We start from the raw sequence: 12,522 nt of genomic DNA on the forward strand, positions 1-12,522 counted from the left end.
AAATGGCGTAATGCTGGCTATTTAAACTATCTTTAGTACTTTTCATACCATAAAATACCTTATTTTGTCAGTCAATGTAAAGAAAACCCATAACGAAGTGCTTGGTCCTTTGAAAATCGATATACATAGGTACTAATATGTAAATCGATATACATACTAATATGTGACTGGTATTACAACTCTATATAATTTCCGCCAGAGGTAGTAAATGACGATATAAAGTCTAAACTTTACACACCACGTTATACGTGACACAATTGATTTTTTTATCTTTGTTATAGGGTCAATAAAAAGTGTTGGTTTACCGGCCACCGTTATGGAGTTAAATGTAAGTAGGAAACGAATACGTTATGATTATTTTTTTGTTATTTTCTATTTCTTTATTTTGTTTCAACCTTATTTTTAGCAACAACCACAAAAATCAACTCCAGAAAACGATTTTATGATGAACCTAATGATGCCTAATGCCGTAAGTATGAACATAAATATAATCAATTAACATAAATTTATCGTTATACATCGATACCATACTGCTTTCTACGAAAAGAACAATAACTAATAATGTTTGATCGCACAAATTGAAGTCCATATCTCATAAAGTCATAAACCATGAAATTGTCACCTTTTAAATGATTTTATTAAATACTAGCGACCCGCCCCGGCTTCGCACGGGTTAACAACTTATACATAAACCTTCCTCTTGAACCACTCTATCTATTAAAAAAAAAACCTCATCCAAATCCGTTGCGTAGTTTTAAAGATTTAAGCATACAGACAGACAGACAAACAGCAGGAAGCGACTTTGTTTTATACTATATAGTGATTTTGATTTGTAAATTAATTTAAGCAGAAACGACTGCGAACAAATTAAATTCATTTTTATTTCAGTTTATCATTTATCATTATCACTATATGTTGAACTTTATCATTCTTTGACATGGTAAAAAAATGGCGGCTTTATTCCCGTTAAAAAACATAACGACGCCTAAAACTATCTTCATTTGTTTTAGGTTCCCGTAATGATGGACACCCAAACCAGCGCCGACTTGGGCGACGCCCTAATGGGGATGGCGTGTGACCAAGAACAGAGCCAGAATCCTTTGCAACTGCACTGCACCGTCAGCCCTATGATGCCGCAGGCAGACCCGCCTACGATTAGCTTGAATTCTACGGAGTTTGCAAACCTTCTGCGAGCTGATTTAGAGCCAGATCAGAGGGATGATTTTACCGGTTAGTACTTAAGTCAGAAGAAAAATAATTTGGTTTCAAAAGGAGGTTATATACAGAACGAAGTCCTTTGCAACTCCACTGTACCCCAGCGGGCTCAGCATGGTTCCAGTTTTATCGCCTGTCACTTTCGCACTTACATATTTGTTAGAACGTGACAGGCATGGTGACAAGCGATAAAAATGCGACTGTGCTACCGCCGCGGTTCTCCTCAATCAGCCAATTTGACACGGCAAATACACTTTATATTTCGCCTGAAATCATTGAAAAATCATCTATAACACTGCGCCAACCCATACCAGATTAATCTTGTATGTGTGTGTGTGTCAATACTGTCAATGTCAAGCTGAGCTATCAAAACAATTTGAAAATGAAGATCCATTTTTCCTTTCTAAAGTAAAAAAAAATCTGCTTGATTACAGCATTTTGCCAGCAGTACATGACTCCATCAATGACAGAGTTCATGCAAGACCGCTTGGAAGCGGATTCAGGACGCGGGAAGGTTAGTTTGCCAATATAAATGCATTGGTGTTTTACTACCCTAATTATCTTTGATAAAAAAAAATTGTTAGCCTGGTTTAGTGTCCCACTGCTGGGCAAAGGCCTCCCCTCCTTTCCTCCACTCAACCCTGTCGTTTGTACTTTCCCGCCAATCCGGATAGAATGCTTCTAAGTCATCCCGCCATCTCCTTTCTGTCTGAACCCCGGCCTGCACCATCGATGGTATTCCGTGGGTCCCACTCGGTAGCCATCTTTGATAAATATAAAATGTATAATGTACACATGTCACATTTCAGCCTATACTTCAACGCAAAACGCAAGTACAGCAACAGGGCGGCCGTCCGCAAATGAAGACCCACAATACAACGGACAAGTCGAGCGAATACACAGCCGTCTACACGCCCGAACACGGATTGGAGGTTAAAAAAGTAAATATAAACAATGGGAAGAAATAAGCATGGAAGCTAGTTTCATCCCGACATCCTAAATGGACTGAGATTTTTGAATGTGCATTTATCGTTTGGATAACTTAATCTTTTTGGTTGCTTGCACGTTCCGAAGCATTGTTTTTGGTGTTTATGGGTATCGTTTTATTATTCTGTCTTACCCAGGAGACAAAATTGACTTAAATGAAATTAATGTTGTACAGTTGGATTTTTTTAAGATGGCTGAGCATTTCTTAACCCTTTGACAGCCCAAGACGTCAATTGACGTATAACACAATAACACGTTGCACTAGCATGCTTATTTACTATTGTCGTATAGAAGCCAAAACAATGCATGTTTGTCTATACTTCGTTTTTTTAGCAATAGAAAAAACTTCACAGAAGTAAGCTTGTGGTTCCAAAATGGCCACTTTTAGCGGTAAAATATACCTACCTATATCTAAGTATTGAGTGGTATTGACCATGCTACATAAGAATAATTTCATTATTATTAAGAATTAAAGAGCCACTTCGCTTACTTCGGTGGAGTTCTTTCTAACACTAAAAAACGAAATACTTAAATTTGACTAAAATATTATTATACTATGATTTTAAATAGTAACCCAGAGAGACGGTTTTTAAACACGAATTAAACCAAAATCATTCCATTTGATGTGTAGCTTTGAATATCTAATAAAAGTGTTTTATATTTCAGTTAGTAAAAGAGATCTGCGATCTCATTCGGAACAAGTCTGCTTTCAAGAAGCCAGTGGTAAAAGAAAAACTTGAGAGACTTTTTGCGATGCGCCTTTCCAACGGAGACGCGTGAGTACAGCTTGCTTTTTTATTTATTGCTAGATTGGGACAGAAAGTCCAATTGTCTATGAAACAACTGACAGAAATGTATTAAATCCTGTTAGGTTAGTTCTTATTGTCTCTTTCGCTCTTGTACCGATAGGCTAATCAGTGCATTAAATGGTTACAACGCGAGCGCACGTCTTTCATTTATCACAGTGGCGACGAGATTGGATTGGAGCTTGATTTGATTACCTATACCAGGGGTCGGCAAAATTTTATGAAGTTGAGTCAATTGAAATACTCGTTTTTGGAATGTTAGATAACGCTGCTGTTTTCCGTGGTCTTAGAACACTCAACTATTAAACTACTGTCCTTTACTGTCTACCTACTATATATTTATAATATAAATGCGAAAGTAACGTCTCTCTCTCTCTCTCTAATCACGCTTAAACCGCTGAACCGACTTAGATGAAATTTAGTATAGTTTGAGACCCCGGGAAGGACGTAGATTAGTTTTTTTTTTCAATCATTATCATTCTACGCAGATGAAGTTGCGAGCCCAAGCTATAGTGCCATAAAACTTCGCATTCACGCTCGCTCGCCCGAGATATGACCCCGGTCGTCAGTTTGGTTTGCGTCTACTACTTATAGTAATTTATACACGTTTGTTTCAGATTCCTGCACATGAGCTTGTGCAATAATAGAGGTAGTTTCGAATACATAGTGAAATTACTGCACTCTATGAAAATGCACCATCTCATAAACCTCGCCAATGACCTCGAGCAGACGATTCTACACTTGGCCATCATCAACGATCTTCCGCAGTTAGTGACCGTCATCATAGCCAACGGTAGGATATCCTCTACTCTACTATCAAACGTGCATATGTATTTGTTGGTAGGCACCGCGAAATTGATGGTTTCATGGTTTATTGCATAATGTTACAAAAAAAGAGTACAAATCACCTTAAAGCATTCTCTACCAGTCGATTGGGTAAACATAATAGTTTATTTATGTATTCTAAGTACATACAACTGTTTGTAAACGAAACTACAATATCTAAGTTAAGCGATAAAAACAAATGACGCATTTTATTCATTTGACGCCGCTGTCAAGAGCTTGAAGCTACAGTAAAAATAATACTCATTTTCAGACTCCAGTTTGCGGTTATAAATGTTATAATGCAAAAATATCCAAAGCTCGAAAATTTTTGGTCGCTATTGGCGACATGTTTCGCCTAAACATTCAAGTGAGTGAAACCGTTGTCGTCTAAACAGTTTAAAATATGTCTCACGAAAGTTTAATATCGAGCTTCTATTTGGCATTGAGATAGTGTCGCTAAAAGCAGCTTTCATCTTGTTTACATCGGTGAAATTCGATGATTTTTAACGTCTGTTGTCAAAGAGTAAAATAAATTAGTACCACTGTACATCTGCAATATGGCGAAGGCCTAATAAAATCTTGTCAGGGTATATAGCGATCGGTAAAACAGTAACTAACCAATACAATTTTTTTCAGGTGGCGACCCAATGCTGGGTGACCAAGATGGCAACAACGTAGTGCATTACGCCGCGCAGTGCGGCGTCTGCATGCAGCCGTTACTAGACGCCATCAAGAAGAACAAAGTGCCGTGTGACCTTAACGCCGTCAACAAAGGTGAGACTTGTGAGCTTTTCTGGTCTCTTGGACCTTCAAAAAGTCTAGGCGACCAAGACGGTAACAACGCAGTGCATTACGCTGCGCAGTGTGGCGTCTGCATGCAGCCGTTACTAGACGCCATCAAGAAGAACAAAGTGCCGTGTGACCTTAACGCCGTCAACAAAGGTGAGACTTGTGAGCTTTTCTGGTCTCTTGGACCTTCAAAAAGTCTAGGCGACCAAGACGGTAACAACGCAGTGCATTACGCTGCGCAGTGTGGCGTCTGCATGCAGCCGTTACTAGACGCCATCAAGAAGAACAAAGTGCCGTGTGACCTTAACGCCGTCAACAAAGGTGACTTGTGAGCTTTTCTGGTCTCTTAGACCTTCAAAAAGTCTAGGCGACCAAGACGGCAACAACGCAGTGCATTACGCTGCGCAGTGTGGCGTCTACATGCAGCCGTTACTAGACGCCATCAAGAAGAACAAAGTGCCGTGTGACTTTAACGCCGTCAACAAAGGTGAGACTTGTGAGCTTTTCTGGTCTCTTAGACCTTCAAAAAGTCTAGGCGACCAAGACGGCAACAACGCAGTGCATTACGCTGCGCAGTGTGGCGTCTGCATGCAGCCGTTACTAGACGCCATCAAGAAGAACAACGTGCCGTGTGACCTTAACGCCGTCAACAAAGGTGAGACTTGTGAGCTTTTCTGGTCTCTTGGACCTTCAAAAAGTCTAGGCGACCAAGACGGCAACAACGCAGTGCATTACGCGGCGCAGTGCGGCGTCTGCATGCAGCCGTTACTAGACGCCATCAAGAAGAACAAAGTGCCGTGTGACCTTAACGCCGTCAACAAAGGTGACTTGTGAGCTTTTCTGGTCTCTTAGACCTTCAAAAAGTCTAGGCGATCAAGACGGCAACAACGCAGTGCATTACGCTGCGCAGTGTGGCGTCTGCATGCAGCCGTTACTAGACGCCATCAAGAAGAACAAAGTGCCGTGTGACCTTAACGCCGTCAACAAAGGTGAGACGTGAGCTTTTCTGGTCTCTTGGACCTTCAAAAATTCTAGGCGACCAAGACAGCAACAACGCAGTGCATTACGCGGGCAATGCGGCGTCTGCATCCAGCCATTACTAGATAAGTTCGTTCTTTTTAGCATTAGAAAGAAGGTAAGCGATCTTGACATGTCTTTTAAGTGAAAAACGCTTTTTAAAAATCAGTAACTTATACTTATGAAAGCAGAAGAATATAAATTATCGTATTAGATTCATAATTGTTACATATTTGCCGTGACTTATTTTTAAAACATGTTTTTCAATTAAAAGACACATCAAGATTGTTTACCTTTTTTCTAATGCTAAAAAAACGAAGTATAGACGCCATCAAGAAAAACAAAGTGCCGTGTGACCTTAACACCGTCAACAAAGGTGAGAATTGGCAGCTTTTCTGGTCTCTTGGACCTTCAAAAAGTCTTGTTTACAAGCAAGATACTTTGGTAACTTTTAATTTCGGTCAACCGCATTAATGTAGCTGAGTAGAAATGCCGGCTTGCTGTAATCTTGTTAAACAGTAACTTTGAGCTTAAAAAAATACAGTCCTAATGGGCAGCGTAGGAGACCAAGACGAAAAATAAGACAATCTTACTTTAGGGAATCGAAAGTAAAAAAAAAATACTAACTTGAATAAGATACTTAACTAGAAAAGTCATAATAAAGCCCAACTTTGATAATGACTTACTCGATCCACAAACTGGTACCTTATTATTATATGAGTTTATTTCCTACGTTTTTCTTGCTGCTGAATATACGTACATACAAAATCAACAAAACGTTCTAACAAAAGCTTCCATTCGACAGAAAAACAAACGGCCCTCCACTTAGCCGTGGTCCCCGGGACCGAGCCGGCCGACATCGAAGCCGCGAAGCAGTCCATAAGACTGCTCCTCCAACACGGGGCCAGCCACAACGCGCGCGACGCGGAGGGCCGCACGCCGCTCCACCTCACCGCTTACGACGACCGCTTGCCTCTCGCTAGGGTGCTCTTGGACCACATGCCCGAGGTAGCACACATGATACTGTATACAGCAGCCCATAAGACTGCTGCTACAACACGGGGCCAGCCACAACGCGCGCGACGCGGAGGGCCGCACGCCGCTCCACCTCACCGCTTACGACGACCGCTTGCCTCTCGCTAGGGTGCTCTTGGACCACATGCCCGAGGTAGCACACATGATACTGTATACAGCAGCCCATAAGACTGCTCCTACAACACGGGGCCAGCCACAACGCGCGCGACGCGGAGGGCCGCACGCCGCTCCACCTCACCGCTTACGACGACCGCTTGGCTCTCGCTAGGGTGCTCTTGGACCACATGCCCGAGGTAGCACACATGATACTGTATACAGCAGCCCATAAGACTGCTCCTACAATACGGGGCCAGCCACAACGCGCGCGACGCGGAGGGCCGCACGCCGCTCCACCTCACCGCTTACGACGACCGCTTGGCTCTCGCTAGGGTGCTCTTGGACCACATGCCCGAGGTAGCACACATGATACTGTATACAGCAGCCCATAAGACTGCTCCTCCAACACGGGGCCAGCCACAACGCGCGCGACGCGGAGGGCCGCACGCCGCTCCACCTCACCGCTTACGACGACCGCTTGCCTCTCGCTAGGGTGCTCTTGGACCACATGCCCGAGGTAGCACACATGATACTGTATACAGCAGCCCATAAGACTGCTCCTCCAACACGGGGCCAGCCACAACGCGCGCGACGCGGAGGGCCGCACGCCGCTCCACCTCACCGCTTACGACGACCGCTTGCCTCTCGCTAGGGTGCTCTTGGACCACATGCCCGAGGTAGCACACATGATACTGTATACAGCAGCCCATAATACTGCTCCTCCAACACGGGGCCAGCCACAACGCGCGCGACGCGGAGGGCCGCACGCCGCTCCACCTCACCGCTTACGACGACCGCTTGCCTCTCGCCAGGGTGCTCTTGGACCACATGCCCGAGGTAGCACACATGATACTGTATACAGCAGCCCATAATACTGCTCCTCCAACACGGGGCCAGCCACAACGCGCGCGACGTGGAGGGCCGCACGCCGCTCCACCTCACCGCTTACGACGACCGCTTGCCTCTCGCTAGGGTGCTCTTGGACCACATGCCCGAGGTAGCACACATGATACTGTATACAGCAGCCCATAAGACTGCTCCTACAACACGGGGCCAGCCACAACGCGCGCGACGCGGAGGGCCGCACGCCGCTCCACCTCACCGCTTACGACGACCGCTTGCCTCTCGCTAGAGTGCTCTTGGACCACATGCCCGAGGTAGCACACATGATACTGTATACAGCAGCCCATAAGACTGCTCCTACAACACGGGGCCAGCCACAACGCGCGCGACGCGGAGGGCCGCACGCCGCTCCACCTCACCGCTTACGACGACCGCTTGCCTCTCGCCAGGGTGTTCTTGGACCACATGCCCGAGGTAGCATATATGATACTACTGTATATACAGCAGCCCATAAGATTACTCCTACAACACGGGCCAGTCGCAATGCACTTGAGAGCCGTGTTTTTGCCTGGTACATTAACTATATATTTTGACCGCCAAAGACGTCAATTGACGCGCGCGGTAGCCCAATCTCAAACCTTCGTGCATTCCGATAAGGTTCGTGATGACATGCCGCGTATGACAGGCGTGGCGTTCAAAGGGTTAACCATAACCACCAATATACCTAACTGAATAATACACCATTTTTACTGAATTCATATGATCTATGGTTTTTGGATTCTTTTGTCACCGGTAGTTTGAGCCCAACTTATGTTCGTATTAATTTCAGAGTGACATCGATGCTGTGGACAGCCGTGGCTACACGGCCCTCCAAATCGTATGCGGCGGCGAAATAAGAGAAAACACCATCGAATTTATGAAATTGCTCATTGAGAGAAAGGTAATTTTTATTTTTTTCTACTGTCGTATTTATTTCAATTAATCTTTTCTACCTATTTCTGTAAATTACGGAAGTATGATAAAACGGTTACCCTTTTTTGGGTAACCGTTTTATCATACTTCGGCTCTCTCATTTGCGGTAGACCCTTAGATTGTGACTTATTCTGGGAGTGGCGCCACCTACGCAGAGTTTCGCGTAATATTCCCTATTACGAAAAAAAAAGCTATACTAATATCTTTTCCCGGAAATACAACTATCTTTATACAAAATTTTATCTAAACCCTCACTTCACTCACCCTGAGGCTTGAACGCCGAATTTATCACTAAATATTTATGTTTATAGGCGGATCCTTACACAAACGACCAACATACGGAGTCCGCGTGGATTTTATCACGCGACAAACTGGAGCTGCGCGCCGCGCTAGCGGAGCTTCTCGACTGCGACACCGACGTCAAGTCCGAGCCGGAGGATGAGTACGAGTCGGCCGATGAAGGGGTGAGATATACTCGACATAGAGTCACTTGTCGCGCGACAAGACACTGCTCGGCTGCGACACCGACGTCAAGTCCGAGCCGGAGGATGAGTACGAGTCGGCCGATGAAGGGGTGAGATATACTCGACATAGAGTCACTTGTCGCGCGACAAGACAATGCTCGACTGCGATTCCGACGTCAAGTCCGAGCCGGAGGACGAGTACGAGTCGGCCGATGAAGGGGTGAGATATACTCGACATAGAGTCACTTGTCGCGCGACAAGACACTGCTCCGCTGCGACACCGACGTCAAGTCCGAGCCGGAGGATGAGTACGAGTCGGCCGATGAAGGGGTGAGATATACTCGACATAGAGTCACTTGTCGCGCGACAAGACACTGCTCGGCTGCGACACCGACGTCAAGTCCGAGCCGGAGGATGAGTACGAGTCGGCCGATGAAGGGGTGAGATATACTCGACATAGAGTCACTTGTCGCGCGACAAGACAATGCTCGACTGCGATTCCGACGTCAAGTCCGAGCAGGAGGATGAGTACGAGTCGGCCGATGATAGGGTATATACTAGTGATGTACCGACTATGGTTTTGGCCGACTAGCCGAATAGCCGACTAATCGGCGCTCGGATGGCCGATTAGTCGGCCGACTAGTCGGCTAGTCGGCCAAGTTCAAAATCGTTACTTTCCGATAAAGATAACATTCGTATGGCAACTGTAGTAGCTTTATTTAAGTTCGGATGCTTTAGAAAAACATTTTTTTGCTCCTTGCGTCGTCGCGCTTTCTATATCAACTGAAAGATGTTCCGTGCTACTGGGACGATACACCCACATAATTATCTAAACATGAACTTAATATGAACACAAGCACATTTTGTACCCTAAATACGCATTTGAGTAGAATGGGCATGTAACATTTGATTAATATTGGCATTTTATTTATGTCCTGTTTTCTGTAATATTTAATAGGCCGACTAATCGGCCTTTTTTGCCGACTAGTCGCCGACTAATCGCCGACTACAAATGTGGCCGGCGACTAGTCGGTACATCTCTAGTATATACAGTATACTTTAACACACTTGCATTTTCTCATATCAATCTTAAAGGAGTCGGAATTCGAGACCCGGCGACATATATTAGTTTCATAAAGTTTGGTAAAGAAGGTACGGTTCGGGGATATATTACACGTTATTTATTTCCAATGTTGACTGTACGATTTTTACACCAGTATTTTATCTACAGGATGAGCCGTGCCTGAGCGACCTACCTCTATACGGCACCGAACTAGCCACTATGCTAGACAAGTCGGGCGACTGGCGCGTGTTAGCCGCGCGGCTGCGACACCACGCGCTCGCCAACTGGTACGAGAACACGCCCAGCCCCACCCGCACACTGCTCGCGCAGCTGAAGGTATAATAACTGACCATACGTATACGTAAACCGTATTGCAAGGACATAAGGTCCATAACCACAGACAAGACATCCTCTAGACTGAGCATAGTAACGCTACCCCCTCTGCCACTTATACGGTAGTTTTACTCCATCTTCGAGTCAATCCCGTGCCGTGATTGGTCCGTGTCTTTGAACGGACCAATCACGGCGCGGGACTCGCTCACCTCGTCCCCCGCACCCCCGTATTTTTGGCAGCATCGGTTTCATGAAATAATTGCTCTAAACTCCGTCTAGAGGATTCCTAGTCTATGTCCATAACTGACCAGACATTTGTACCAAGAAAAGAAACTCGCGTCTGGCTGTGATATGAATTTAAGGGGCTTCAAGTACATACAACATACAAGGGGTTTGTTTTGACTAGTTTCCGGTTGATATTCCTCCGTTATTACAGATACAATTTTACCATTATCGATTCTTGATGAAGGATTTCATCTTAATTTGCACAAGCCGAATTCTAGAAAAAATAACACTGTGACATTTTAATTTTAAACTCATTAACAAAAAAGTCAGGCACGAAATTCTAACCAGTACCTCTGATCTTATTGATATAAGATATCGAGTGGAAACGCATCGGTATCTCGCCGTGTTTTCCTTCAACTAAAAAGAAACCGCCTTGTACACACACATACGAGCCGAGATTTGATGTTGACGCATGACTAGGCTAGCTATCATCTTAAAGTTTTACCTCCTTATTCGAAAAACCGCTGTTATGTCTCATTCTAACAAACAGAAATGTCAAAAAGACGGATAGGGACAAATGACTATCAACGGATTGTTAGATTTGACAAATGTTTATTAATAACACCATTATACAGTAGCAAGTTGTGTATATCCAATATACCTACTTATATCGACCGGGATATGAACCGTGAAAAAGATGCATGTAACTGCGTCGAAATATCGGGAGCTCCGAAACAATACAAAAAGTAATCACCGTTCATATCCCGGTCGATATAAGTCTAGTGACACTAACCGTGAATCTTTCAAGGCTGTTATATCCAATATGTTCTGAACAGGAAAGCCAGGACAGCACCATGACCTCGAAGTCTCTGATGCTGATACTCGAAGACCTGGGCCTGGTGGAGGCGGCGAAAATTATTCGCAATAGAGCCAGCACTCTCGACTAGACTCCACTTTTAAGGCTTGTATTATACACCGTGTTTTTTTTTATTTCCGTTAATTTCAAGGGTGCATTCCTGAGCTTAAATCAAGTAACTTTCTCAAAGACACCGATATTCTAATTAACTCCATTTCGGAGATAATCAATATTTTATTTTATTCCTATAAGGCCTCTACAAGCGTGTACACTTGCCTTAGGGCCGGTTTACATAATGATTATTGTTTAGAATGAGTTCCTACATTGCTACTAAACTTAAGTACAATCTCGGTCGATCGATGTTCGAAATGACATTGATATGTCACAGATTTCAATTGTTTGGTTGATTCAAATGTAATGCCCGTGTTACAACAACGCTATATGCTACATTTAATTACTTTTTAAACTTATTTTTTTTTTGTAAAAAAAGCAAAAAAAAATTTTTTTTTAAAAATTAACTATGCCATTTAGTTGTCCTAAACGTACTTAACCATACCCCGAAGTTAACGGAATTCAATAAAAACACGGTGTATATGTACAATACTCTCCTTGTCATTCCGTACTAAGTGAAAAAATACAGGTGTTTTCGGGCTACTGTTGTTGCCCGCCGCTTAGAAGTAAGTTTAAACCCTTCCATTTGTTAAAATTTTGTGTTCTAGAATATATTGAAATGAAAGGTCCCAAAATTTACTTCTACGTCTTGGAGGATATAATCAAACGGAGACGCCATGTCTGTAATTTTCTGTACAAAACAGTCTGCCGATTTTTGCGGGGGAGGGGAACGTCAAATGTATGCGTAACGTAAAAATAGCCATGTCAGATAAACGTCAGTCCATACATTGTGTATGACCGTTGGCCGCCTATTTTCGACAGAGGGGAAAGCCTGTTAATGGCTACTCCGTTTAGTTGTATCCTCCAAGTTCTACGTATACATAC

At 43.9% G+C, this 12,522-nt stretch overlaps 1 protein-coding gene across 1 annotated transcript in view; it reads left to right on the forward strand.

The window, feature by feature from the left end:
* Positions 1-12,152, forward strand: part of LOC134649663 (uncharacterized) — a 33,792-nt gene extending 21,640 nt beyond the window's left edge. The window contains exons 9-22 of the mRNA XM_063504502.1: positions 282-328; positions 407-469; positions 1,011-1,230; positions 1,650-1,729; positions 2,025-2,156; positions 2,869-2,978; positions 3,626-3,801; positions 4,470-4,607; positions 6,445-6,647; positions 8,443-8,553; positions 8,897-9,049; positions 10,281-10,448; positions 11,507-11,639; positions 12,119-12,152. Of these exons, the coding sequence (XP_063360572.1) occupies positions 282-328; positions 407-469; positions 1,011-1,230; positions 1,650-1,729; positions 2,025-2,156; positions 2,869-2,978; positions 3,626-3,801; positions 4,470-4,607; positions 6,445-6,647; positions 8,443-8,553; positions 8,897-9,049; positions 10,281-10,448; positions 11,507-11,617 (1,712 nt within the window). The 3' untranslated portion in view covers positions 11,618-11,639; positions 12,119-12,152. The remainder of the gene's footprint in view (positions 1-281; positions 329-406; positions 470-1,010; positions 1,231-1,649; positions 1,730-2,024; positions 2,157-2,868; positions 2,979-3,625; positions 3,802-4,469; positions 4,608-6,444; positions 6,648-8,442; positions 8,554-8,896; positions 9,050-10,280; positions 10,449-11,506; positions 11,640-12,118) is intronic.
* The last annotated feature ends 370 nt before the right edge of the window (positions 12,153-12,522 follow it).

This window comes from Cydia amplana, chromosome 7, assembly GCF_948474715.1.
Source record: "Cydia amplana chromosome 7, ilCydAmpl1.1, whole genome shotgun sequence".
Lineage (NCBI taxonomy): Eukaryota > Metazoa > Arthropoda > Insecta > Lepidoptera > Tortricidae > Cydia > Cydia amplana.